Source organism: Odontomachus brunneus, unplaced genomic scaffold (assembly GCF_010583005.1).
Source record: "Odontomachus brunneus isolate Ranch 3 - 2012 unplaced genomic scaffold, Obru_v1 Obru_scaffold_025, whole genome shotgun sequence".
Lineage (NCBI taxonomy): Eukaryota > Metazoa > Arthropoda > Insecta > Hymenoptera > Formicidae > Odontomachus > Odontomachus brunneus.
Genome location: NW_022639475.1, coordinates 928,219 through 953,078, shown reverse-complemented (window position 1 = coordinate 953,078; position 24,860 = coordinate 928,219). Strand labels below are relative to the sequence as shown.

The 24,860-nt window shown below is 34.8% G+C and overlaps 5 protein-coding genes across 7 annotated transcripts; 3 read left to right on the top strand and 2 right to left on the bottom strand.

The window, feature by feature from the left end:
- Nucleotides 1-213: 213 nt before the first annotated feature.
- LOC116842445 (armadillo-like helical domain-containing protein 3) lies at nt 214-4,566 on the bottom strand. Of its 2 annotated transcripts, none has more exons than XM_032811690.1 (11): nt 4,402-4,566; nt 3,564-3,751; nt 3,066-3,351; nt 2,836-2,969; nt 2,514-2,724; nt 1,973-2,267; nt 1,655-1,872; nt 1,271-1,503; nt 1,075-1,201; nt 699-973; nt 214-581 (listed from the first exon to the last, which is right to left on the bottom strand). In XM_032811690.1, the coding sequence occupies exons 2-11, from the start codon at nt 3,708-3,710 to the stop codon at nt 489-491; spliced, it is 2,019 nt and encodes a 672-aa protein (XP_032667581.1). In that variant the 5' UTR covers nt 3,711-3,751; nt 4,402-4,566; the 3' UTR covers nt 214-488. The 2 variants fall into 2 exon arrangements, with proteins under 2 accessions (XP_032667581.1, XP_032667582.1); XM_032811691.1 differs by lacking the exon at nt 4,402-4,566 and adding an exon at nt 4,202-4,395.
- Nucleotides 4,567-4,793: 227 nt separating this feature from the next.
- LOC116842447 lies at nt 4,794-6,291 on the top strand. Its single transcript, XM_032811694.1, has 2 exons — nt 4,794-6,075; nt 6,164-6,291. Exon 1 carries the CDS (start codon nt 5,023-5,025, stop codon nt 5,914-5,916), a length of 894 nt encoding a protein of 297 aa, XP_032667585.1. The 5' UTR covers nt 4,794-5,022; the 3' UTR covers nt 5,917-6,075; nt 6,164-6,291.
- A 2,756-nt stretch (nt 6,292-9,047) lies between these two features.
- On the top strand, nt 9,048-11,300 carry LOC116842530 (DDB1- and CUL4-associated factor 13). Its single transcript, XM_032811879.1, has 7 exons — nt 9,048-9,117; nt 9,414-9,799; nt 9,870-10,038; nt 10,223-10,370; nt 10,436-10,736; nt 10,912-11,075; nt 11,160-11,300. The coding sequence occupies exons 1-7, from the start codon at nt 9,048-9,050 to the stop codon at nt 11,242-11,244; spliced, it is 1,323 nt and encodes a 440-aa protein (XP_032667770.1). The 3' UTR covers nt 11,245-11,300.
- A 307-nt stretch (nt 11,301-11,607) lies between these two features.
- Nucleotides 11,608-14,271, top strand: LOC116842443 (probable proline--tRNA ligase, mitochondrial). Its single transcript, XM_032811689.1, has 6 exons — nt 11,608-11,836; nt 12,002-12,253; nt 12,788-13,046; nt 13,216-13,394; nt 13,618-13,833; nt 13,966-14,271. The coding sequence occupies exons 1-6, from the start codon at nt 11,726-11,728 to the stop codon at nt 14,242-14,244; spliced, it is 1,296 nt and encodes a 431-aa protein (XP_032667580.1). The 5' UTR covers nt 11,608-11,725; the 3' UTR covers nt 14,245-14,271.
- LOC116842442 (soluble guanylate cyclase 88E) lies at nt 13,041-24,676 on the bottom strand. 2 transcript variants are annotated; one of them, XM_032811687.1, is made up of 15 exons: nt 23,971-24,676; nt 22,193-23,374; nt 21,289-21,701; nt 19,303-19,494; nt 18,903-19,116; nt 18,439-18,745; nt 18,219-18,342; nt 17,971-18,112; nt 17,727-17,853; nt 17,136-17,340; nt 16,770-16,916; nt 16,428-16,560; nt 16,099-16,326; nt 15,406-15,732; nt 13,041-15,166 (listed from the first exon to the last, which is right to left on the bottom strand). In XM_032811687.1, the coding sequence occupies exons 4-15, from the start codon at nt 19,468-19,470 to the stop codon at nt 14,772-14,774; spliced, it is 2,517 nt and encodes an 838-aa protein (XP_032667578.1). In that variant the 5' UTR covers nt 19,471-19,494; nt 21,289-21,701; nt 22,193-23,374; nt 23,971-24,676; the 3' UTR covers nt 13,041-14,771. The 2 variants fall into 2 exon arrangements, with proteins under 2 accessions (XP_032667578.1, XP_032667579.1); XM_032811688.1 differs by having other exon boundaries at nt 14,772-15,166; nt 18,472-18,745.
- Between the last annotated feature and the right edge of the window lie 184 nt (nt 24,677-24,860).

The window sequence follows — 24,860 nt, the reverse complement described above, 5'->3', positions numbered from 1 at the left end:
ATTTAAAATGGACGTTTTCGTATAGAGGTCCTAAATCAGTAATCATTGATTTCAGCGTAAGAAGACTTTACGGAAATACGCCCATTCGACGCATGAGAAGGCGACTGTTGTTCGACAATGTAAGGAGAGAGCACTGCGTCTTACATGATAATGTTAATTTTTCATATGTTTTCCAAAAAACTTTAAATTAATTACTCTGTCCGTCGGCCGATATATGCTGCCCATATAAATATTGGAATTTATTAAATCCATTTATTGCATTTATTACAATTTAATAGTATCTTCGCGTAGAATCATGTATACAATTCGTAGAAATAAAATAGTTTAAAGAAAAAATAAGCAACCTTGAAGTATTACACCTAATAACATGTCTTCACCTTATAAGTAATTTACATGAAAGAACCAGGCTGTTTATGTGAGAGAGAAAAGGATACATTAAAACAATTCAACAGCCACATTGTTAAAGATACATTGCAATGCACGTACTGTTACGAGATATTTGAAAGCTCTTCCAGTATAGCTTGCGTATCCAAGGTGTTAAGATCTATCGATGTTCTGGTATCCACCACTACCCCACTTACCTAAAAATAATCATACTTAAAACACTGTTCATCTCAGAGAAGACTTCAATGAATTTTAGAGCGCGTACAAATGGTACAGATTCATACAGATAATTACTACAGATTCTATTGAATTACCATTTCCTCGAAGAACGCAGTATGATTAGGCTTTTCCGAGTATCTCTCGTACTGGTCCAGATTATCTTGCAGCTTTAAGGTAAGACTGTCATAATTCTGTATTATAATTGACAGAATTTGTTGTTCTGTCGGCGTCGACAAGCTTTCTTTTGTCAGCCATGCCGTTATCTTTGGTGGGAAATGATTAACAATATCCCTCACGTTTACGAGAGAATTTGTTAACTTAAGCGCGTGTTCCTTGTGCTCGTACGATTCGCTAGTTGAATATCTAAGTGCTAAAGATAGATCTTCTCATTATACGATATCACTATAAATCTCACATATTTTTGCAGTTTTGTTATACCAAATAAGTTTCTCATTATCGTTAGCTACTCACCCATAGCGTTCAAATTAGTGAAGATAAGCCTCATACGAATAATCTCATAAAACAGTTCGTCGTAACTGCTAGGCGATGATAGGAATGTATCACCATACGTGATGAATAAATTTAAAATGTTTACTACCTGTTGAAGTAACGTGAATGTTATGCCATCCTATCGTGCAATTATATAATCTCTTAAGCGTCTCTCTACCTGAATAGCTAAAGGGAATATATTCATTTTCTTAATGAGGTGGCTCTCGTGTGTCGTTAAAAATTTCAGAAGATTGATCAACGCCGTCCAAAGATCTCGCCATTGATAGCCAAGTCTGACGCGGCATCTTTTCTGATAGCACAACAGTCTTTGAAGAACGCCGATGCATTGATGATACAACTCGAGTGGAAACTTCTTCATCATATGCGACGTTACGAATTCGACCAATAGATCTGCAATCACATTTTCGTAAAATCTACGAAATATCGGAAGCTCGATTAATAAAGATCGTTTAAATGTAAAACATAACGTCCTATATGTTCGTACATAGAGTATATTATATAAGCTAAAAATTATATATATATATATATACTGAAAAAATACCAAGTAATGTCGCTGCAAGTGGTTGCGCAGGTGCTGCTTTGTCTTGCAATTTTCTGTGATGCATGGGCACTCTGTGTAATTGAACCCTGAATGCCAGGTTCGCATCATGCATCAAGCTGTTCGCGTATTGGTCCTCTGCAATACAGCTTAATATCAGAAAACACAACTTCACGTTGTTCATTATGGCTTCTGTTCTGATAACTTGCATAACTATTGAACTGGAATGCAAGAAGATGTCTTACAATGTGCTGTATATAACAAATTTAATATATATATTATATGTGTATGCATTCTAACGAATTTGTTGAATTTGCTCACCAATATTGTAAGAAGGTCGCCAGTAAATTGAACGGCTGAGCCATTACATCGGGCGGTGGAGCACCAGGAGCCACCGCGTTTGGGCCCAAGGTATTATTTGGCGATGGAGGCGCGCTGGTATCACTTTGTGTATAGGCCAGTGTAGTAACAAAATTACGATTCAAGTGTGTAGCCTCGTACAGAGCTAAAAGCAAAGCGTTATTCGCGCGAACTTGTTGCGTTTTTGCTTCCTCCTCGCCAACGAACATGCTACCAACTATACTAGTTAGCGAGGACAACCAAGATGCTTGTATTTCTGGAAATACATTACGTATTATTGCATTTTGACGTTTGTATTGCATTATACATCATAATATTATTATATGCATTGCACATTGTAATGTTAATATTCTAGAAATCATGTTATAAATTTCAATTTGTTTGTGATGAAACATTAAATCAGACTCATCTTTAAATGTCTTACTAATGCGACGATTGTTTAAGGAGATAGTGTTATTATCCTATTATTATAAACTATATATAATATTATATATTACAATACCTGCCCTCTGTTGAGCGAATTGTCGACAAAATTCCGTCAACGAGCTTGATATTGCCTGTCCATATCCATTAAGAGCCAATTCATCATCCAAAATTGATAATTTAACAATATAAGGATTTGCGCTTTCGTATTTCCTGTAGTTGACTAGAAGCGTTAATAACAAAACTGCATCATGGCCATGGCGATTTCTAGCAGCTGTATCTCTCAACAACTATGCCGTGTGATGAAATAAATCACTATTAGAGTTAGTTTGAACATGGTCTTAAGAGTTTTATATGTAAATATAGGAGAGCAGTAACTTAGGAATAAACATCCAACGTACTTGGATCAGAGACTCGAAGACACTGTTTAGCATTACATATTCTAATAAAGTATTTTGGCTGACATTGTCCATACCAGTAACTATTATTAACAATAATTTCAGGCACAAAGCTTTTAAACTATCTGGATATTCACCTAAAAAAAAGCATTTTCTCGTTTAAGTAACCAAAATTCCGACTTATATTTTATTTCAAATTTTTATGTAATTATGTGTTAATTATATTTTTTTACCTGTTAGAAAATTATTACAATGCTGCATTAATGTTGTCATTCTTTGTTCTGCAGAATCAAATCCTACTAAAATATCTATTAAATTAAATCCATAATCTCCCTGATTAGCTTTCTTGTACATAGATTGAATAACTGCTGCTAATGTTTGCAGGGCATATACTATTCTAAATGGATGTTCGTCAACTAATGTGTCAACGCAGTGACATACTAGTGCATTCAAGTTTTCTTTACTAGCATTTAGTTGTTCTGATGTCATATGTAAAATCTCACTCTCAATATGAGGAACCTGTAAAATTGTATAATATTTGGTTCTCCCCATTTATATAGAAAATAGAGTCTAAATAGAATTTTCTATAAAAATGCAAACTTGATATGCAAACTTATACACACATATATAGAAATATTTTGTATATTATATTTCTATATGTGTTTATATTTTACATATAGATAATATGATAAATGTACTATATAAGTAATATAAGTAATATAATTTCATACCATAGGTTTAATGAGGAATAGCTCATTCCAGAAATTTGGATGAGCTAGTGTTAAGTCTTCACCTTTAAAAAAACTTTCATAGATAGGTACTAATTTACATTTGTGCTGACGTTTGGCACCAGAACCACTTCTTTTTCGCATAGCCATTGGTATTATGTATATTATTCCCTGTTGTACATGTTTAAAATCTGAAAATACAATAACATTTAAAAACAATTTTTCCTCATTTATATATAAATCCACAAATGCAAAACATGAATATAATATTAGGTATTACATAAATTTTATTGTCATTTATTGGTGCATATAACATTTTAGAGACAAGCAGAAACTTTAGTATAATTCTGCAGATAATGATTATTAATTTAAATAAAATTGTTTATTTCTATATATTTTCGTAATTAAAATAAGAAAATTAGGATTCTTATTTTAACTATATATAATTGTCATAATACACAATGTGAGACAGATTTCTAAGACACGATTTTTAAGGTTTAATTATACACATTGAGGTATAATACATTAATATAACTGTATATATAAAACTTAATAATATAATTACGTAATTATATTATTATATATAATTATATAAACAGATTTTCGTCAAACACAACCAGACAGATGACAGGCTTACTAACCTTAAAGATGTGATTAGTTTATTATGTTTTTTGAAATATCAGTCAAAGATTTTTATAATTATATTCTTATTCTAAACACTAAATATGTATGTAGTTAAGATTTTATTAAAATTAGTATGTTAATTTTCTGCACAACTACCGCAATATTAAAAAAATAAATATTTTAAGGTTAAGTTAGTTTTACATCTCACGTAACATACCTGCCCTGCTCTTCAAATCACATTATACAGGTTTGTCCTTTTTAATCATAGATGTCTATACTAAACTAGATTGTGTGGCAATGTCCCAAGCTTCTTCGATTTGGAAACACCCTAGCGACAGTTGCCGATAGTGGCGGCCTAGTAGTGAAAAGCTGGGAGTCGATTCTGTATCTCGAAACGAAGTGAAAATTACAAAAGTGAGCAAATAGGGAGCGGTGCACTTGGACACGGTGCATTTGGACACAGCCAATCACAGCACCGTGTGATTAGAGACATTTGTAGGGTCCCTTGGAACAACGACTTGTGATTGGACTGTGTCCAATTGCCCCGTGTCCAACTGATATACACCCTGCCCTAATAACGTCAAGACGCTGAAATCTGAACGGTTTAGATTTATGCGCAAAGGTGCTGCGCACGGGTTTAACGCTCGACGCTTGCATATATGGTACCTTAACGTTCATGGTATTGTATGAAAAGTAAAGTAAAACGTATTATATAGTTATTGTCAAATAGTAGTGTGAGATTTATTAATCAAAATCTTAAAAATTGGTGGTAAAACGGTCACAACTGGTGACTCCGACGTGATCGGGAAGAACAATAAGTTATTAAGATATCTCAAAAATGCCATTAGAACACACGCTTTCAAGAACCCGGCAACAGGAGAGTGAGCCTAATGCCGATACACACGAACAATGTGACCAATCAATGGAACTAGAATCTGTTGGAATGACTAATCCTACTGTAGGACAATTATCATTGTATACAACTGCATTGCAGTTACCGTCTTTTTGTAAAGAGAACCCAGCCATATGGTTCCAACAAGCAGAGATGGCCTTCGCCTTACACAGGATAACTTCGGATGAGAAGAAATTCAGATATATTGCTTTACATTTAGATAATACTACACTTCCTTTTGTCATAGACCTACTCAGTTCGCCACCAGCACAAGAGAGATACGAGGCAATTAAGAATCGCATTTTGGCTTCATTTGGTGGAACTCAAGAGTCAAAACTCAGAAAACTGGATGGATTTAAGATGGGTGATGAAAAGCCGTCTAATTTCCTTCATCGCCTACGAAATTTGGCCAGCGGACAATGTACTGACACTGTGCTGTGGACATTATTTATGAAGAAACTACCTAAAAATATCCGTGCAGCTCTAATAATCAGTTCTAGTTATCCAATTCGCGACCTGGATAAGCTAGCTACTCAGGCGGACAAGATTCACGAGATAATAAAACAACATCATTCGGTAGCAGTCGCTACAAATACTAGTTCGGAAGCCTCCCCGCCAAGAAACCAACAGATCGGGAAGTTAAGAGCCATGATTGAATCGCTATTTCGAGATGTATGGAAAGGACGTCCTTGTAATAGATCTCGCACAAACTACCAGCTAGAGACGTCGTCACAATTGCTAATTAAGGGTGCGTTCGTCTTGGTCATGTACACTTTTTCGCTTATAGCGTTAACTTTTACATACAACATTTTCGTTCGTTCGTCTTGGTCATGGACATGAAGGATGGAACATGGTTCTGATAGGGGTGGCAATGGTAGGGAGGAGGAATAGAGCGTCGGCCATATTTACATGGACTACTAGTGGTGCCACCTATCGATGCTTGTCATAATCATTTGATAATACAGAGAAGCATTTATACATAAAAATGAGAAAAAATATGTACGCATAAAAATTTACTGTCCTTAAAATAATATTAATTTTTTAAGTAAATGTCTTTGTGTAACAACAATATTTTTTTGTTTTACAGTAAAAAAAAGTAACGAGTGTTAATATATTTTATAATTACACTTTTCATTAAATGTGGTCGGTGACATGTTAAAAAACTGGTCATTATAATAATTTATTAAATTCGCAATAAATTTATACAATGCACAATTTTGTACACAACTTGCGTAAATATTTGTTACATGTGTTGTAATCATGGATATAGAAATATAAGGATAGAGCGTAAGCTGAGTTTATAGGCAAGGAGGGTGAAGCCGATTTGAGGGACGAGGTATTTCTAAAACTGTGCCTGAATTTGATTGGTTGAATTGTACTCATGCGCAGTACTGCCAATTATAAACGAAGTATTAAGAACATGAACATATAATTCAGAATAATATGTGAAAAATTAACAACATAGTGAGTAGGAGGCGATTCTATGCAAAAATAGGTAAAAAGAAGTATAACATTTTTTTATTGCAACTTCGTTTTCGAGAAAATCGAGGTTAAAGATTTGTCGAGAAAAGATCTTATTCTTGGCAATGCATTCTGCTTAATTGTACATATAGAGCTACTGTTAGTAAATGATTTTTCGTTAAAATGCAGAGAGCAAATGTGTGATGAATTCGATATTGATTTAATATGTAATATATCAAGCCAACATTTACAAAGCATATCATCTTTTGAAATATTGTGAATCCATCGGCTGTAGAACATATAACTTTAAAAACAGCGCTATAACCTTAGGATTGTTATGTTACCTTAGGATTACCTCAGGATTTCCTGTATCTCATCACAACAGTAGCATAATATATTAAATGGAACAAAGCAAGCCAAGGCTGAAGCTTATTGATTCGTTAAAATCTAATCTTTAATTGTCGATCGTCAATCACCAATCGCTTATTTGGCCTTTACAGGCAGCATAAGGCGACTAGTAATATAGTAGTAGAAAAGAAAAAAGAGGCGAATGCTCGGTCTACACTTACTATGGGTGTGTTACAACCATAGATATAGGAATATAAGGATGGAATATAACTCCGGAGGGGGAAGCCACAGAGAGAGGGGGACGAGGTAAAAACTGTGCCTGATTACATATATGTCAAAACCCTCTCCTCACCATTGCTTCATACCCCGCACCCAAAGTAGATGTTATTGTCTTATAGCATGTTCGACTGGCTCTAAGTTAATCCACTCTGGGTTATTCAGCCTACGTTTATTGATCAAACAAATATTTATAAGCTTTATGATTGGCTAGTAGAGACTTATGACGTCATTAATCGCTCTCGGAGCGATTAGGGTGCCGTCCCATTGAGCACGGATCGGAACGCCGGATCGGATTTCTTACTATAATGAGCGTTCCGTTCTCTAGTTCCGTTCCGTAAAAGTTTCCTCTACCAGTCCCATGTAGCAAAAACGGAACGGATTTCTAGTTATAAAATATATTTCACTCTTCAATTAAATATTTCAGAATATTCATGACAATGTTATCGGCAAGATAATTGCATAAATTATGTATATAATTAATTCTGTCGCGTCAAAATAACGAAATATTGACGAATTAATCATATTTATTTGCGACCGACGCGCCATTCCGTTCCGTTTTTGCTACATGGGACTGGTAGAGGAAACTTTTACGGAACGGAACTAGAGAACGGAACGCTCATTATAGTAAGAAATCCGATCCGACGTTCCGATCCGTGCTCAATGGAACGGCACCCTTGATCCAGGGCCAGTCGAACATGCTATTACTTTACGACGAATAAAATGGAACGATTGATTGGTCCGCGAAGAACAACCGATAAGTGGGAACGCACCCTTATGGCTCCTGCACATAGGACGCGGTAATGCTTGCCGCGCGACGGAAGTTCGCGCGACAGCCAATCAATATGCTGCTTTCCTTAATAGCTTCTAGCTTTCCTTCTAACTCGTACGGAAAAACAACATATTGATTGGCTGTCGCGCGGACTTCTGCCGCGCGGCAAGCATTACCGCGTCCTGTGTGCAGGAGTCATTAGGCTCGGTTTCAACGCGAGTTAATCAAATTAAATTGTCCAATCGCTTGGATCAGTTTAGCAATTGGACAATACCGTTGAATCAATTAACCGATTTGATTACCTTGTTAGTAAAACCGGGAATTAGATATTTTATACATGGATATTATGTTTTTTATATATTTTATGTAATATACATATATATTATCTCGATTATGGCCAAATTGAGATCTTTTCATATTAGAGCGAGTCCACATCTTGTGGAGAAAAATATTATTGCTGATGCGGGTTGTGAATGCGGGGCCTTACTGAGGAGCTTGAGACATATTCTTTTTGAATGCTCCCTTCATTCGGATGATAGCAGTTTACTGATTTCAGAGTTATATAAACTGGGATATACACAGCGTGAAAATTTTCATGCTTTAGCTTTTGACGTTAAAAACATAAGACTGTTCAGAATTCTGGCGAAATTCTCTAGAAGGATTGGATATTCCATTTAATGTTGGTACTACTTACCAGAGTTCACATACGATGGAAGCATTGGTCGGAGCAATGGCGTAGGGCAGCTTTTGGTTGCGTTCTATTTCATGCATTATGCGCGCATTGCCTACAATATACGTAACATGAACTATAGATAAATGCGCGCATATGCGTGAAACGGAACGCAGTCTTTGTTTGAGCGAGCTTAGCGGGTGTATATCAGTTGGACATGGGGCAATTGGACACAGTCCAATCACAAGTCGCTGTTCCAAGGGACCCTACAAATGTCTCTAATCACACGGTGCTGTGATTGGCTGTGTCCAAATGCACCGTGTCCAAGTGCACCGCTCCCGAGCTCTCAGCTACGTATCGAAGTCTGAAGCCTGAAGCATGTTTTGTAATTTTAAATATTTTTGTCACTTTGTTTATTAAAAAGTGCGCTTAAATTTTTTCAATATGAAAGTTAAACTTTTAACTAGAAATCCTGACGAATACCTACGAGAGACTAAACGAGATATTCATAAAAGTAAGTCAATTTATAAAGCTAATACTAATCTATATTGTGTGTATACATTTTTAGTGTGGAATATATTTTCACTCTGTTATATTATAGTTATTCAAAGTAAACGAAAACTTAAACAAGTTTATCTAATTTTAATATACATATCTTTTTATTGATGTAAAGAATGGGATATATTTGATGAATTTTTTGAACTTTTATTATTTATAACCTATGCTATGTAGAAGTTTTTAATATATTAACATATTTGTTTATTTGATAACTGATTTAATTCGTGAGTAAACATTACATTGCTTTTTCAGTTCCCAGAAACTATGATCCATCTTTACATCCATTTGAAGCTGCACGAGAATATACGAGAGCATTGAACGCTGTTAAACTAGACAAGATATTTGCCAAACCATTTCTTAAAAATTTAGAAGGCCATAGGGATTCCATATCCTGCATATGTAAACATCCTTCTCAATTGTCTGTTTTTTTAAGTGGTGCTTATGACGGTGAAGTAAGAATATGGAATCTTATTTTGGGAAAGTCTACACGTTCGTTTCTGGCTCACGATGGTGTGCTTCGTGGTATTACTTATATACCAGATGGGGAACATTTTATCACTATTGGTGACGACAAAACTATTAAAACATGGAGTGCTGCTAAAGAAGAAGATGAACCTTTGAATACCATTATCAGTAAAGTATGTAATACTTATATATAAATGAAGTCTTGAATATATAAACTCATTTTAAGAAAATGTTTATTTATAGACAGTACTTACTGGTATAACTCACCATCGAAATAAGCCTATATTTGCCACTTGTGGAGAAAAGTGTCACATTTGGGAGGAAACTCGTAATGAGCCAGTTCGCACGTTTGAATGGGGTGTAGATAGTTTATATGATGTGAAATTTAATCCCATACAGAATAATCTCTTAGGTATGATGTGTATACAACTTAGATACAAAATTTAATGTGATCTTCTTAGTTTGTTATTGGTAATTTTTTAGATGTGAAATCTCTTATAAAGTTACAGATGAATTTTGTTTATTGTACTTGCATATAATTGGAGGTGAAGTGTAATTGGGTAAAATGGACACATAATTACATTGCTTTTTTGCAGCTGCTTGTACAAGTGAACGAAGAATAATTTTATACGACACTAGAGACGTGGGTCCACTGACAAGGATAACAATGAAATTACGTAGTAACAAGCTTGCTTGGAATCCCATGGAATCTATGACCTTCACGTGTGCTAATGAAGATTACAAGTAAGGCAACAGCAATGATAGCTGCTTATTATTTTTAATGGGAAAATTAAATCTATTTCTTTTAGTTTATACACCTATGATATCCGGAAATGGCAAACACCAGTTAATGTACATATGGATCACGTAGAAGCTGTGATAGACGTTGATTATTCTCCAACTGGAAAAGAATTCGTTTCGGGTAGTTACGACAAATCGATTCGTATCTTTGAGGTTAACAAGGGCCACTCGCGAGAGGTATATCACACAAAGCGTATGCAAAGGCTTACGTGTGTAGGATGGTCACTTGATAACAAGTACATAATTAGTGGCAGTGACGAAATGAATCTTCGTTTATGGAAAGCTAAGGCATCGGAAAAACTCGGTGTCGTAAGTAATACAATCTTGATATTTGTAGATTCACATGCAATTTGAGATAAGTTATTAATCATCACTGTATACGTTAGCGATATGCAAAGTATAACTGAAATAAGTGGCTAAACATTAGAAATGTATTTTTATATAGTACAGTATATACTAACAATATATCAATCGTATGTTACAGATTAAAAGCAGAGAGAAATTATCATTGCGTTACAACGAAGCACTGAAGGAGAAATACGCGGCTCATCCACAGATTCGACGAATCGCACGTCACAGACAAGTACCAAAACATGTGTACAACGCGCAAGCTGAATTGCGAAAAATACGTGAGAAAAATAAACGCAAGTAAGTACAGCTTTGTGTAAAAAATTTTTATATTTTATTAATTATTTGAGCGGCACATCTTAGTAAGGAAATTTTATCTTTTAGGGAGGCTAATAGGCGTTATCATTCCAAAAAAGGAACCGTACCGTTTGTATCGGAAAGAGAAGCGCACGTTGTTGACCATGATTAAAATATGTTCTCATATTGTTATACAATACTTAATATAATGAAAAAAGTTATTTTCTTGATGTTTTTTTCTATTTAGTCCTTTATACACTCAATAAATCATTGTGCTTTAATTTCGTTTGATTTCATGCAAGATATTCTTTATAATATATTTATTATAATATAAGGAAATATTTTCTTTTGATAACACTCGTAAAATTATATAATTTTTATATATATGATACACAAAATGTCTTTTATACTGTTTGTTTTTGATAACGATGAATTTGAATTTAATTCTAATTCTTTCCTTCACCACACGAGGTCTCCAAGATCAAACGGAAATCTGGGTTGCAACTCTTGTCAACTTTTTATTATAGGAATAACCTCTTGTTGATTTTGTGAGCGCTGTACTTCCGGTTTAGATACCGTAGCATGTACACCGCTGTACAGCTACACATTTTAAAACGACATTATTGTCTAAAGATTTAAACAAGTTTTTAAGAATGACAAGTAAAACGATTGTTAACTTGGCTAGAATGTCCAAGCTGTTTCAACCTTTACCAGGCGGAATACTTCATGAAAGCAAGACAGAAATTTTATCGAAAAGTTATAAGGTATATAATTTGATTCTGATATATCATCAACTAGACATTTTTTAAAAATTAAAATTTTAATAGAGATAACTATTATCGGTAAAATCTGATTTTACTTTGTAAGACTTAATTATATTCTTATGTATGTATGTATAACTATTCGTGAATATTTATTTTTAATTTTAGTTAATGACTAATTATGGGATTATTAAACCAGTTAGCACTGGTATGTACTCGTACCTGCCATTGGGAGTTCGAGTCTTGAATAAGTTAATCAATATCATTGATAAAGAAATGGCAAATCTCGGTGCAGAAAAAATAATGTTACCAGCGTTAACTTCCACTAAATTATGGAAGAAGACTAATAGATATGATTCTAACAAAACGGAACTGTTTGTACTTACCGATAGACATGGCAAAGAATATATGTTAAGTCCAGTAAGTAAAAAATATAATATAATATTTCGTCTAGATCATAGTTGTTTTAATTAAAAATTTCTTGAAATAAAATGTATTGTGTTTTTATTGTTGTAGTTGTGATATATAATTCAAAGTAAAACACAAGATCCTTGTGTATTATATTATAAAAGTTATAACAGAAGTTATAACAGATAATAAAGACTGGGAGGACCTTTAAGAAACAAAAGCTACATGCAGTAAGTGAATTACTATTAAGTTAAAATATTTTTTATATTAGATTTTGTTTTAAATAAAATTAATGATAAGTTCAGAAAAGAAAAAGATTAAGAGAGAGAAACTTCTTTGTAGATAAAAAAAATTATGTTCAGTTATAATAAAAATTACCTCATAATAAATATATATAATAATATAATTAATTATAAATAACAAGTATGACAAACTTGATATAATATATGTACTATACAAACAGCTTTGATCTAGACAGATATAATATATAACATTCTATTTATATTAGTATAAAAATATAACTTCAAGTATTCTTCTACGTTATAGACATATGAAGAAGTAATCTGTGACTTGGTATCCTCAAGACCTATTTCTGATAAATCACTACCTTTGAGATTATATCAAATTTCTAACAAGTGGCGAGATGAAATGAAACCACGGCATGGCTTTCTGCGTAGCAGAGAATTTATGATGAAGGATTTATACACATTTGATACTACTTTAGATAATGCAAAAAATACATATGATGCAGTTTGTGATTCTTATGATAACATTTTTAAGCAGATTGATATAGATCATGTAAGAGGTAATTATAATTTTTTATTTTATATTGGTCTATACTGTTTATGAAGATTCACAAATATGTGTAATCATAAAATAACAAGTTAATTTTATACACGTACATTATATAAAGAATATTAGCTAGCTATTACAGTTATTAAAAATCTAATTTGTTTACGCCACTTTCAATATAGTCGTAGGTGATGTTGGGACAATCGGAGGTTTATTATCACATGAATATCATTATATATCTGATATTGGCGAAGATATTATACTTCGATGTCCTTCATGCAATTACATTATTAATGGAATTATTTCCAAGACAACTTGTCCCGAATGTAAAAATGAATTGCACAAGCATAATTCTGCGGAGGTAAAACAAATAAAAAAAAAATTTTTCGAGAGATTATATCTGCTATTCTTCCAATTTATTTGAAATAAAAACAAAAAATGCAACCGAATTTTAAAATATTACAATTTTGTAATCAGATATTTTTTATAAATTATATTATAGAAGTTTTTATAATATTAAAAACTATATATTATAGATTATAGTAAGAGAAATACATTTAAATGTGTGAAAATAATGATTGCAGATAGGACATACATTTTTATTAGATACAAAGTATTCGCAACCATTGAAAGCAGTGTATTATACAAAGGATAATAAAGTACAACCTATGGCAATGGGTTGTTTCGGCCTAGGACTAAGCCGTATTTTAGCGTTAGTTGTCGAAATTTTATCAACAAATGATGAGATAAGGTGGCCTGTGAAGTTAGCGCCATATACAGCATGCATCATACCTCCAAAGGTGATAACGCGATAATTGCAATAAGTATGATTTTAATATCTGTTAAAGAATATATATATATATATATATATATATATATATATATATATATATATATATATATATATTGTTATATCAAATTTTGATCTATAGACTGGAAGTAAAGAAGAACATACCTCTACCTATGTTGAGCAACTGTTCGAGATTCTCCACAAACGCAATATCGACACAATATTGGATGATCAAACACAGTCCACAATCGGTAAACGATTTGTATTTGCGCGTGCAATAGGCTATCCTTACATAATTGTTATTGGCAAAGCGGCAACTCAGTCAGTTCCTTTATTCGAAGTTCATGACTTGAATAATTCAATTTGTCAAGAATTATCATTGGAACAGATAAATCACTATTTCGACAATGTAATTTTGTAAAATTAAGCAAGAATATATATATATAGCATATATATTTAGAAAGTGAGAAAACCAAATATTAACGATTATTGTATATTATGTGTTTGATGATATTTACAGCAAATATGACACTATACATGTTTGTAAATATAATAATTTTCTTCGTGTGTGTGTGTGTGTGTGTGTGTATACATGTACAAAATGTCTTAGCAAGTTAATTTTTAAAAACTGATGCACAATGTAGTGCCTCTTAACAGAAATATTCGTTATCTATGAAGCTTTTCAAAATAAATGGAAAATTTGCATTATTTGGGAGGACTTCACGATAAGCTATATTTTCCTTTCATGAAACATTCTTTCACATTTACTGTTTTACACTTTATATCAAATCTTTTAAGTAAACAATATTAAGGATTCTTCATCGACATATTTATTTATAGAAATTGATATACACGCACACACACACATACACACTCGCATGCGTATTAATTCGCGCTTAATCAGCAATATCCGGACATTCCTATCATCACTAATCGTCAACTTCCGCATTAGGAAATGATACATCCATTTCCTTGATACCGCATCTTACTGTTTTTTGACATAGTAAAACCAGGACAGCACTGGTCTTGCTGCATCAGCAATTGGGAATTGCTGAATGCAGCGCATTCGCTGTTATCGCCGATGTTTTCTTTCGGTATCTGCAAATCCAGAGACGGATTCGTCTCGTCCTCGCAATGCTCCGAGGATACAGACGAGGATGAGGATGAGTTAGGATTGATTCTCACTTCTGGTTTCACATGTACCGCGGCGGATTGATTGTCTGAACGTGCAGACAAACTGTTTCTATGCTGACGGAAGTGCTCTTCTGTGTCATTCAGAAGTGAACTAAACATATCTGATGCGCTCGTGACACCCACCGCGCCCATAGAATTCGATCGACATTCTGTAATTGCGTATATTCATTAAATTATATAATTTTAGAAACAGCGATAAATAGTAAGAACGATAAGTAGTGACAGTGCCACACAAATAAAGGGTAATTTATTAAAGAACTATTGTTATAAAGAATTATTTCAAAGATTCCTTTCAATAAAAATATAACTATATATTTCAGTTAATCGGATAAGTCACGGAAAAAGGAAGAAGACAGAATGGGAAGGAGAGAAAGAGAAATAATTTTACCTCTAATTTCCACGTTCTTCGTCGGTGAGTTCGCGACCGACCGCCGTGCAACATCCTGGAAGGTGATGGGAGAATATATCTTTCTCTCCTCGGGAAAGATTCCTGAAGGTCCCGGTGGCGTCGGAGACAATATCTTTGACGAACGTCTTGACAAGATGTCGCTGCAGATTGGCTTGTCGAACATGCCCGGACTTATAAGACCTATCGCGCCCACCGAGGAAACTCTTTTCTCAATCCTATGCCACTGACATGGCTCCTGTATAGTGATCCCTTTAGTCGTGACGGAACGACGTTCTCGCTTTTCTAACCAGTAGGTTTTCATCGTACCTGCAAAATTCCAACATTTTCGAATAAACTGCTGAGTTATGTAAGTAACTAGCAATGTCGGCAATATTGTTAGTAAAATATTAGATTGGTGCAAAAAATTTGTTATTTTTTCCTTATTACATTCTCGTAGGAAATTTGGGAAGGAAAAGGAAAATATAGGAAGTCTTCATTAGATGTTTAAAAAAATATTGAGTTAATGTTGTCTATTTTATTCGTAATAATTATTGATCCTTTGAGATTGGATCATTCCGCCCTCTATTTTATTTGACAAATAAGACAAACCTTTTGCACTAATCTATTATTATAATAATAATTGTCTTTACATTTCAGGAATGCTGCTGCCACCAAAATCCCGAATAGTCTTACCTTTTCCCTTCACCTCGATCTCTCCGCGCTCATTGACCTTATACATGGGCGACAACAATTCGCGGGTGGATTGGGATATGTGTATCTGCATGGCCTGGCTGGTCGCTTCCATGCGGGACGCGGTGTTGACGGAATCGCCGAACAGGCAATACCGTGGCATCTTCAAGCCGACAATACCGGCCACAACCGCACCGCTGTGAATACCAACGCGTATCTGTAGGTGATTACCTGAGAACAATTTTCCCGAACAAATTTCAGTCAAATAGATCCAGTCAAGTCAAGTAGAATCACAAATATTCTACAAATATCACGTGTCATGCGAGACGTACCCGTCGAGCGATCTTTGAGATCGGTTATCGCTTCAACCATATCGAGTGCCATATCGCACACACGATCCGCGTGGTCATTTTCTTTTACTGGCGCACCAGACACTACCATGTAAGCATCGCCGATGGTTTCAACCTTGAATAAAAAAAATATCGTAATTCATTATAAAGTCATCATCTCGCAATATCGTGGTTGTAAAATTATTTTAACATTCGTTATCAAATTCATGGACCGTGCATCTTGAGACCGAAACTAATATCGCGAACAAGTTACGAAGTTGTAAACGGCACTTTCCAAGAGATCACAATTAACGTGTTTTCCTGGTACCTACAACTAGAGAATACCTTGTACACTCGGTTCCTCTCGGTCAAAGTGTCGAACAGCGAGTACATGGCATTCAGCATAGACACGACCTCCATCGGTGAAATTCTGCTGCAAATCTCGGTGAAGGTCACTACATCCGAGAACAAGATTGATACGCTATCGAACATCTGCAGATGAACACGACCACATCTTTATACTTTCGTCTATGGACTGCGCTCTTCTCATCTCAATGTTTTCATACGGATGAGTCGAAGATCTTTTGTTAATGTTTTTGTTCGTTGCAGAGTAATTGTAAAGAAAATTACCAGTTGTCATAAAAATCACTTAAAGTGGAAAATGATGGAAATCACGCGTTTGTTTTATTAGTTACAACGACATCTCAATACCTCGCAAGTATCTATCGGACTTTCACCGTTTCTCAAACGGTCTGCGACCTGTTTGGGAATCATTTGGTACAACAGCTCGTCCGTACGTTTCATTTCGTCGTCCAATTTCCTCATTGATTCCTCCAGCTTTTTACTTTTGAGTTGTTCTTGATCTAATGCCAGCTTCAGTTCTACGGACTGTTGAGTTCCAGCGAGCATAAGGTCTCTGATAAGAATATAGTATATGAAATATAAATATATAAGATTCAAATATAACATGATAAAGACTGCAGTTGTCAATCGTGTTTGTTCGATTGACACTGAATATTATCGTTAACAGAAATGAATGTTAAGACAATTATTAACTTGCAACCACTAAAATGGTCTTGAAAATAAACTTTCTTCCGCGAACTATGTTTAATTACTGAAGGAAGGAGGATATCAAAGTGAGTATGCTGACCGCATTCTCCTGAGTGTTTGAATTTTCTTCTGTAATTTACTTTCTATCTATTGTTCATGCTATTTAATAATGATGTAAAATCCAACCTGTCTCGAAGAAAACGGATCTTTATATCTGAACATTCATTATTTTAGAATACAACAATTTTTTACCGACTGAAATCGTGCATCGATAGATCATTTATGTAAAGGCCTGTCGCTATCAAAGCGTTCAGATCGGGCATGACGGGTGTGCCAAGGTACATCATCATTTTCCAGTTGTCCATATATATCATTTGACCTGGAAAGTGTGTCATTGAAACAAGCAGGTTAATATCTATCATTACAATCTAGCTAAATAATCTAATAAAAAGAAAAACTAATAAAAAGAGAGAACTAGTATAAAGGATAACTGTACCTTTTAGCCGTAGAGTTTTGTCTTCTACAGTTTCGAGCTCGTCACTTAAGAGAATTTCGTTTCTGTGCCGATCATTCAATCGTTCTGTAAGCACTGGCTCGACCGTGACCAACTCGAAAATATTGTTCGTTCGGTTTAATATCTAAATCGCACAAAATAAGCTATTAATTTTGATCGAAATAGTGTAAGATAAAACGTTAACTGCACAGGATGGATATCTCAAGTGAAGGGATGTATCTCGAACTAACCGATTGAAACTTGAACGCGATAAGAGGTCTAACCAGATCGAAGAAATATGTGATCTTCTTGCTCACAAGATCTGGTAGTATGACCATTAATGAATTGCCAATGCTCCTGACCACCATATCCGAACTGAAATTCATTGATTGCACAGATTTTGTATCATATTAATAAGTGCAATAAGTGCACAGATTTGTTATCATATCAATAAGTGTATACTTTACTGACAATGTTAAGTCGTTTTGATTATTAGGCACACACCCGAAGACTATGCAGAAAGGAAATATCTCGAAGAGGACGCACGCGCCGATCGGTAGATGCTTCTCTTCACGGGTCATCGCGAGCGAGGCAAGTGTGAAGGCTCGATTATCAAAGGTGAGTTGAAAAGTCACGTGCACGGTGTCGAATAGCACCTCCTCGCGCACCAGCTCAATCTGCAACTCCTTGTGATAAAAGTGCCGTGCGACTTCCCTTATCTGACCCATCGTATAGTACACGAAGCCACGGCGTTTGCTTCGGTAGTGAAGAGTTAAACCTACGCATCCGTCAGTCCAACGCATAAAAATTCATAATAATGTGATATTATTAAGAAATAACAAACGTGCATATGTATTCGAATAATTGCTGACTATGCGAGGACGGGGGAGGGGCGAAGCAGGGGCAGATAGAGCGCGAAAAGAAAAGAATCTCACCTTGTCGAGTTTCGTTCTCGCAGATAAACGAAGGCGCTCGCATTCGTGGATAGGAGAATTTCAGGTATTCGTGAAGATTGTCCAGACCGTTGAGGAAATCCCTCACGTGACGTCCGAGGACCGAGAGCACGCGATCGTAACCGTACTGGCCGACGAATCCTACAAAGTGCACGCCCATCTGGTCGAAGAACTCTTTTTCCGTCACACCGAGCACCTGATGAAGCGGGCATATTCGCATATTAACGACTGTCCTTTTCTGAGAGGTCTCACTTGAAGCTATCTTACGGCACTTTAAAGTATTCTCTATTAAAATCGCATCGCGTATCATTTAGCGTAAGAGACGATCGTATATTCTGATAAAGAGAACGACAAGGAAGACAAAGCATTACTTTAACCGTACCTGAATCGCTTTCTTCGCTAGCCTTGGTATCAAATTCTCCGGATAGACCTGGTGAACGCTGAAACTCGGCTGGTCCACTGACGCCTGCCTACGGATCTCCTCCCATCTGTCCTCGCCGTAAACCTGCCTTATGTATTCGGCCAGATTTTCCAGGATTAGTCCGTACATGTTTCTTCAGATGAGTCCTAGCGTCTGGCGAGAACAAATCAAGCGTTTCGTTGGTAGTTCAGTCATACATTTGCAATCCATGATAAGGCAGTCTGACAATACTTCAATTGATTAAAGTTAAGATCCAATTCTTTATTCTTAATCAAATATATATTATCTTGATTATATATATTTCTTTTTTTTGCAAATATAGAACGCTGTGTGCACAAATATAAATAAAAGTGAGTGTAAAAAAGGGATGTGGAGCGATTAAATTAATTTAAAACTACAAACTTGAGTATGAACAAACTGAACGATAGGATTACGCAAACGTGACAGAACATATCTTTTTGAACACGCATTTAAAAATGTATCTAATAAACATTAAGATGTTTATAACGACCAGCGCATGCGATCTTTTGGATTTTTCGATACTTCGCGATACTCATCGTGTATCCTGATCACGATGATTACTGACCCCGCTCACTAAAAGAATGGCGCGCTCGTGTGCGCGCGGGGTTTTATCTGAATTAAAATCAACTTCCCATATAGGTAAGAGCGTGGTTATTATTGGACTGTTCGCCAATTCGCTCACGTACGTCGGTTTGCTGACGACCCTGCGCCGCTAATTTAATTAAGACACTTCAACAACACAATATATTCTTGGGCCTCGGTTATTCGCAAGTCAAAAATGCATCCTTAACGTTGTGGCATTTAAAAACCTCATGACGACTGATGTTTGATTATTTTTAATGATTTCAAGTAATTCACGACACTCCTTCCTAACTGTTTCTCTCGGCAGAAACGACGTGAAATGCCTCAAACGGCGAGTAACTTTAAAATTATGGTTGAATTATGGTTAAATTTGTTTTGCACGCTTTCGTGCTGAAAGCATTATCCTATTTTCCTTCAGTATATAATAATGAACGATAAAAGTAGAATGATACTTACAGCACGAAAGCGTGCGAAACGAACTTAGCTTATGAATAATGATTCGTTTTTCTCCAAACACAATTGCGAGAGAGACAACGCGATAAAATCACCTACTCTGCTAGGTGGGTTTGTCCTTCGCTTTAACGATCCAATAATATCACACAAAGGGACACCGCTTCGATCCCTTGTTTTCGCTCTACTTTACCATATTTAAATAATAAATCTTTAATTACACCGAAATATTCTATATACAAGTTCGAGAGAAGGATCCGGCGAATATCCTATGGATGTCGTGCGTCATGAGAGACAGTTTGCGCGACCGCATCCGCACTTCTATTTATATGAAGCACTTTCAGCAAAACAGAGTCACTAGAAAAATATCCTGAAATAAACGATCGAATGAGTCGCAATCACTTTACTGATTCTGTGCCGATTAAAGATGCATTTTACAAAATGCATCTTCACGATGTATGAACGATAAAAAAAACAGCAATACTTAACTCGTTAACAATCACGTTTGTCCTATTTTTGGGGCAAAAATATGAATATCATAAATAAGGTGGTATTGATATTAAACCAAAATAATCTTTCTCTAAATTTCTAAAAACTCAATTTCTCAGCTATATTTATGAAAACAATTTAATGATTATAATCCGAGATAATTTAATAATTATTGATCCGAGACTTTCATAGCTTTCAAATATCATTTAGAAATTTCAAATTTTATTTGAAATTTTATTTGAATAGATGAAAACGATGTATATAATAAATTAAAATTTAATCATTTTAAAAAAGTTTTCTGCGCGTAGCCTACTCACGGTCTGCAAACAACGATCTCATGTGTTTTGTTATATTATTTCGATATTTAGCCGATTATTCGTCGTGCATAATTTTAATTGGAATTACCTATTGCAGTCTCGACAGCCCGATATATCTTCGGCGAATACTTGTTTGAGGGTGAAGACACGCTCTTCCGGAGCTGCAACTGCCGCAGCGGGATTTTCAAGGATACACTGGCGGAACCGACTACAGATCACCGCTGAGTACCAGCATATAGCACATTTCGCGAAACGCAGAATCACGTGTCCGATGGCACAGTGCCGTGTACGGGATAATCGGAGGGATTCGATACAATCTCCCACCAGTCTTCTGCAAATTTTCAGCCTCGTTCACCTCCCCACTTCCTTCTTCCCTCCTTACGATCCCTCTTCCTTCGTCCCATCTCTATCCCTCGATCTATTTAGGCTACTCTAGGGGCGATCCCTCCTTGCCGAGTACGCACGTTTCTGTCGTTTCCGCCCCCTTTTGCTCTCTCGTACCTGTAATCAGGGTCGGTTTTTCATTAAGCATCAAAATTCTTCAGACGCAAAATGTGTAAGAAGAAAAATTAGAAGGAAGATAATAAAGTATTCCTAAGAACTTTCTTATTGGAGAGAGAGCGGAGAGTTTATATATTTTTGATTTGAGATCATAAAAACGGGTATTCTTGGCGTACAGATCAGATACTAGAAAATTGAAAGCACCTGTATCACTTTTTTAAATAGTATTTAACATTGAAAATTTCTATACTTCTCTCTAATTATTATATTTTTATAGTAACTTTTTATCAAGAAAATACTCAAGTAGTTAATTTCTCAGAAAAAATTAACTGCACAAACTAAGTAAAAAATTCGCTATTTATAGAATTTAGTATTTATAACTAGTGGGTAAAGATTAAATAAAACGAGAAAGAATATCATTTTTTAAATGGAATACAATTTTCAAAAAATATCATGATATGTTAGGACTGAGATTCGACCCTGCAATTTACCTGGTTTTCTTGTAGCTGTTAGCTAATAAGATCCTAAAGTATCTGCCTCGTGCGGTTCTATAATGGAATACGCTTATAATTGTCCGGCTGGTTAGCTGTTTCAGTTAATTAGGTTGAGTTGTCGGGACGTGATCACGGTTTATACTACACAGTCACAAATTGGTATTGCGTTTAATCGGGTAGGTACGATCGAAAGCTCGCTCCACATTTACCGGTGAGTTGTTTACTCATTATTAAGCATCATAAGTCTAGTTAAATTTTTATACCATCGTATACATATATACATGTACATATATATGTATAAAAAATATATACATGTATAAAAAATATATATATATATAAAATATATATATATATATATATATATATATATATATATATATATAATATTCATATATACAGTCAATATAATCTGATTAATACAGTTAAAATAGTACGATTAACAAAGTAAAAATGATACGTAAAGAAAAATATCTTGAATAATAACGACTATGATACTCTCGTTCGCACATAAAATAAATGTAAAAAAAAGATGTAAGTACAAAATATACTTATAAACGTATATTTTTTTTTTTATATCTGCAAGTTATCAATCGTGCAGTGGATTTATGAAATTTAAGACTAAAAATTTCACTCAACATTTCCCGATTTTTCTCTTTCCACTAATATATTTCTAAGAAAAAATGCCAGTGAGTCGGATAATTTTTGATCAACGAGCTGTACATAGCTTTACAGCGATGAATATCGTAATTAGCATACCGTTACGGCGGTGAGAGTAAGGGAAGAGCGGAACCTTGAAGGATGCAGCAGGTGTTACAACAGGTAAATCGCGACCCACACAGAGAGCCTACACGCTTATACTGACTCGGCGCGAGTGCACTGTGTGTGAGGAACACAAACAGCTAGCAACCGCGGGACGCACACTCGCGGGATCAATCTGCGAGCGAGAGAGCACGTGCGGGAGTATCAATTGCGCGGATGCGCGCGGCTTTTCTCTCCCCACGGGCGGTTGGCCGGGCGGATCGAACGACGAGGGTGGCTTATACACGCGAAAGACAGTTCCCTGAAGAAGCCAATAAGGAGTGTCAGGATATATACGGAAAGTTGCGCCCAGTTGTATGAAACCGCCGTATGTTTCATGTCTCGCTGTTCCGTATTTCTCCTTAAACAGCACAGTTAAACCTGCAAGAAAAAAAATTATTCTTATTACGAAAATAGAGAATCCTACAGAAGGTATCAATAAAAAATGTTACTTTGAAAAGTACATTATCTATTAAAAGCATTATACTATAAAATTGCATTGTAAGCATACGAATAACGAATAATTATAATAATAATAATGATAATATAGTAATAGATTTCATTATCTAATTGAAGCAACTCTTCTCTGTGAATTCCTGTTTGCAATGCAAATAAAGTCGATTTCCCGGAATAATAGATAATATCAAAACTATAAACTCCCATCATGATTGCGGAAAACAAGTGACAAAGTAACGATTCGTGATTAGATAACATAATAAAATCGTTCACCATAATCTTCCTTTCAAAGTGACGGCCGATTTTAAAGATTCTATTTTAGTTGTATATTTGGCCAAGACAAAGACGTAGAAGTTTTTAATCCAAGCTATTCTTTGTGTTTTAAACATAAATTTAATTTTAGTATTTTACTGCTGAAAATATATTTTCAAATTTAATTTAATTTACATATTTTTTAAAAAGCATATATAATTGTGTCAATTATGACAATTATATTATAATTCTAAATTTTAATTACTTACTCAATATGATGTCGGATTTTGTACCAAGAATTCAAATAAATCGCTCCTTCTTCTGAAGGATTTCTTGTGAAAATAGAGTTTCACAAAACTTTGTTTTCTATAAAATCTTCACAAAAAATGGTCAAAATTCACTATTTACATCACGAATTCACACTAAATTGATAGTTTTTAATGTCTATAAATGCAATAATAAAATCAACAAAATCCTATTTATTATTAATTTTTCTATCGATCATTATTAAATTGTAAGGATATGGAATTTTTTATTACACTCTGTGACCTTTTACGTTAAAATTTGACTGAAATGCTGCGGTGAATTCATCGAAACAAATACACTTTTTGGAATTATAAATTTTATGATAATGTTAATTATTGTAATAAACGAAGAGAAGCTTGGCGAATCATGACGTGAGGTCGACGTCTTCGTTGAACGATCGCTACTGACCGAAATCTGCGATATTATCAAACACGAGGCCAGCGTTTCCTGCTGCTCGACGTCAAACTTGACGTTACGCGCGTCAATGAGACAATAAGCCATTACAACTACTGCTTACTAATGAGTTACACTAAGGCTACTGGGTAAAGTGACGAGACGCATCAGTAGTGCATAGACACGTTCATACATTTTATAGATATACAGAAGGGGGGGGGGAGGGAGAGAAGGAATCTAAAAAAAGTTCCTTAAATGTTTTCCATTTCTCAGATGCGTCTGTGAAAAAATAAAATTATATTCAATCTAAGTATACAGATATAACTGAAAATACATATTGGTTTCAAGAATCAAAGCATATATTATTTTGTACTCATATATGAATTTGCTCTCTTAAATTTGATTATGTAGAAGGAAGTGTTTATATCTTTTAAAAAGAACCTCTTCTAAGAAGTTTATA

What these genes read in the sequence shown, in the direction of transcription:
- LOC116842442 (XM_032811687.1), bottom strand. Translation starts at nt 19,470, where the DNA reads ATGTACGGACTAATCCTGGAAAATCTGGCCGAATACATAAGGCAGGTT. An exon ending in TCGCGTTCAAGTTTCAATCG is followed by an intron (nt 18,113 to 18,218) that starts GTTAGTTCGAGA and finishes TGTGCGATTTAG; the next exon opens with ATATTAAACCGAACGAACAA. An exon ending in TCGATGCACGATTTCAGTCG is followed by an intron (nt 17,341 to 17,726) that starts GTAAAAAATTGT and finishes TATTCTTATCAG; the next exon opens with AGACCTTATGCTCGCTGGAA.
- LOC116842530 (XM_032811879.1), top strand. Translation starts at nt 9,048, where the DNA reads ATGAAAGTTAAACTTTTAACTAGAAATCCTGACGAATACCTACGAGAG. An exon ending in CATCGGAAAAACTCGGTGTC is followed by an intron (nt 10,737 to 10,911) that starts GTAAGTAATACA and finishes CGTATGTTACAG; the next exon opens with ATTAAAAGCAGAGAGAAATT. An exon ending in CGTGAGAAAAATAAACGCAA is followed by an intron (nt 11,076 to 11,159) that starts GTAAGTACAGCT and finishes TTTATCTTTTAG; the next exon opens with GGAGGCTAATAGGCGTTATC.
- LOC116842447 (XM_032811694.1), top strand. Translation starts at nt 5,023, where the DNA reads ATGCCATTAGAACACACGCTTTCAAGAACCCGGCAACAGGAGAGTGAG.
- LOC116842443 (XM_032811689.1), top strand. Translation starts at nt 11,726, where the DNA reads ATGACAAGTAAAACGATTGTTAACTTGGCTAGAATGTCCAAGCTGTTT. An exon ending in TGATATAGATCATGTAAGAG is followed by an intron (nt 13,047 to 13,215) that starts GTAATTATAATT and finishes CTTTCAATATAG; the next exon opens with TCGTAGGTGATGTTGGGACA. An exon ending in CATGCATCATACCTCCAAAG is followed by an intron (nt 13,834 to 13,965) that starts GTGATAACGCGA and finishes TTTGATCTATAG; the next exon opens with ACTGGAAGTAAAGAAGAACA.
- LOC116842445 (XM_032811690.1), bottom strand. Translation starts at nt 3,710, where the DNA reads ATGGCTATGCGAAAAAGAAGTGGTTCTGGTGCCAAACGTCAGCACAAA. An exon ending in TATTCCTCATTAAACCTATG is followed by an intron (nt 3,352 to 3,563) that starts GTATGAAATTAT and finishes ACAATTTTACAG; the next exon opens with GTTCCTCATATTGAGAGTGA. An exon ending in ATTCGCTCAACAGAGGGCAG is followed by an intron (nt 2,268 to 2,513) that starts GTATTGTAATAT and finishes ATGTATTTCCAG; the next exon opens with AAATACAAGCATCTTGGTTG.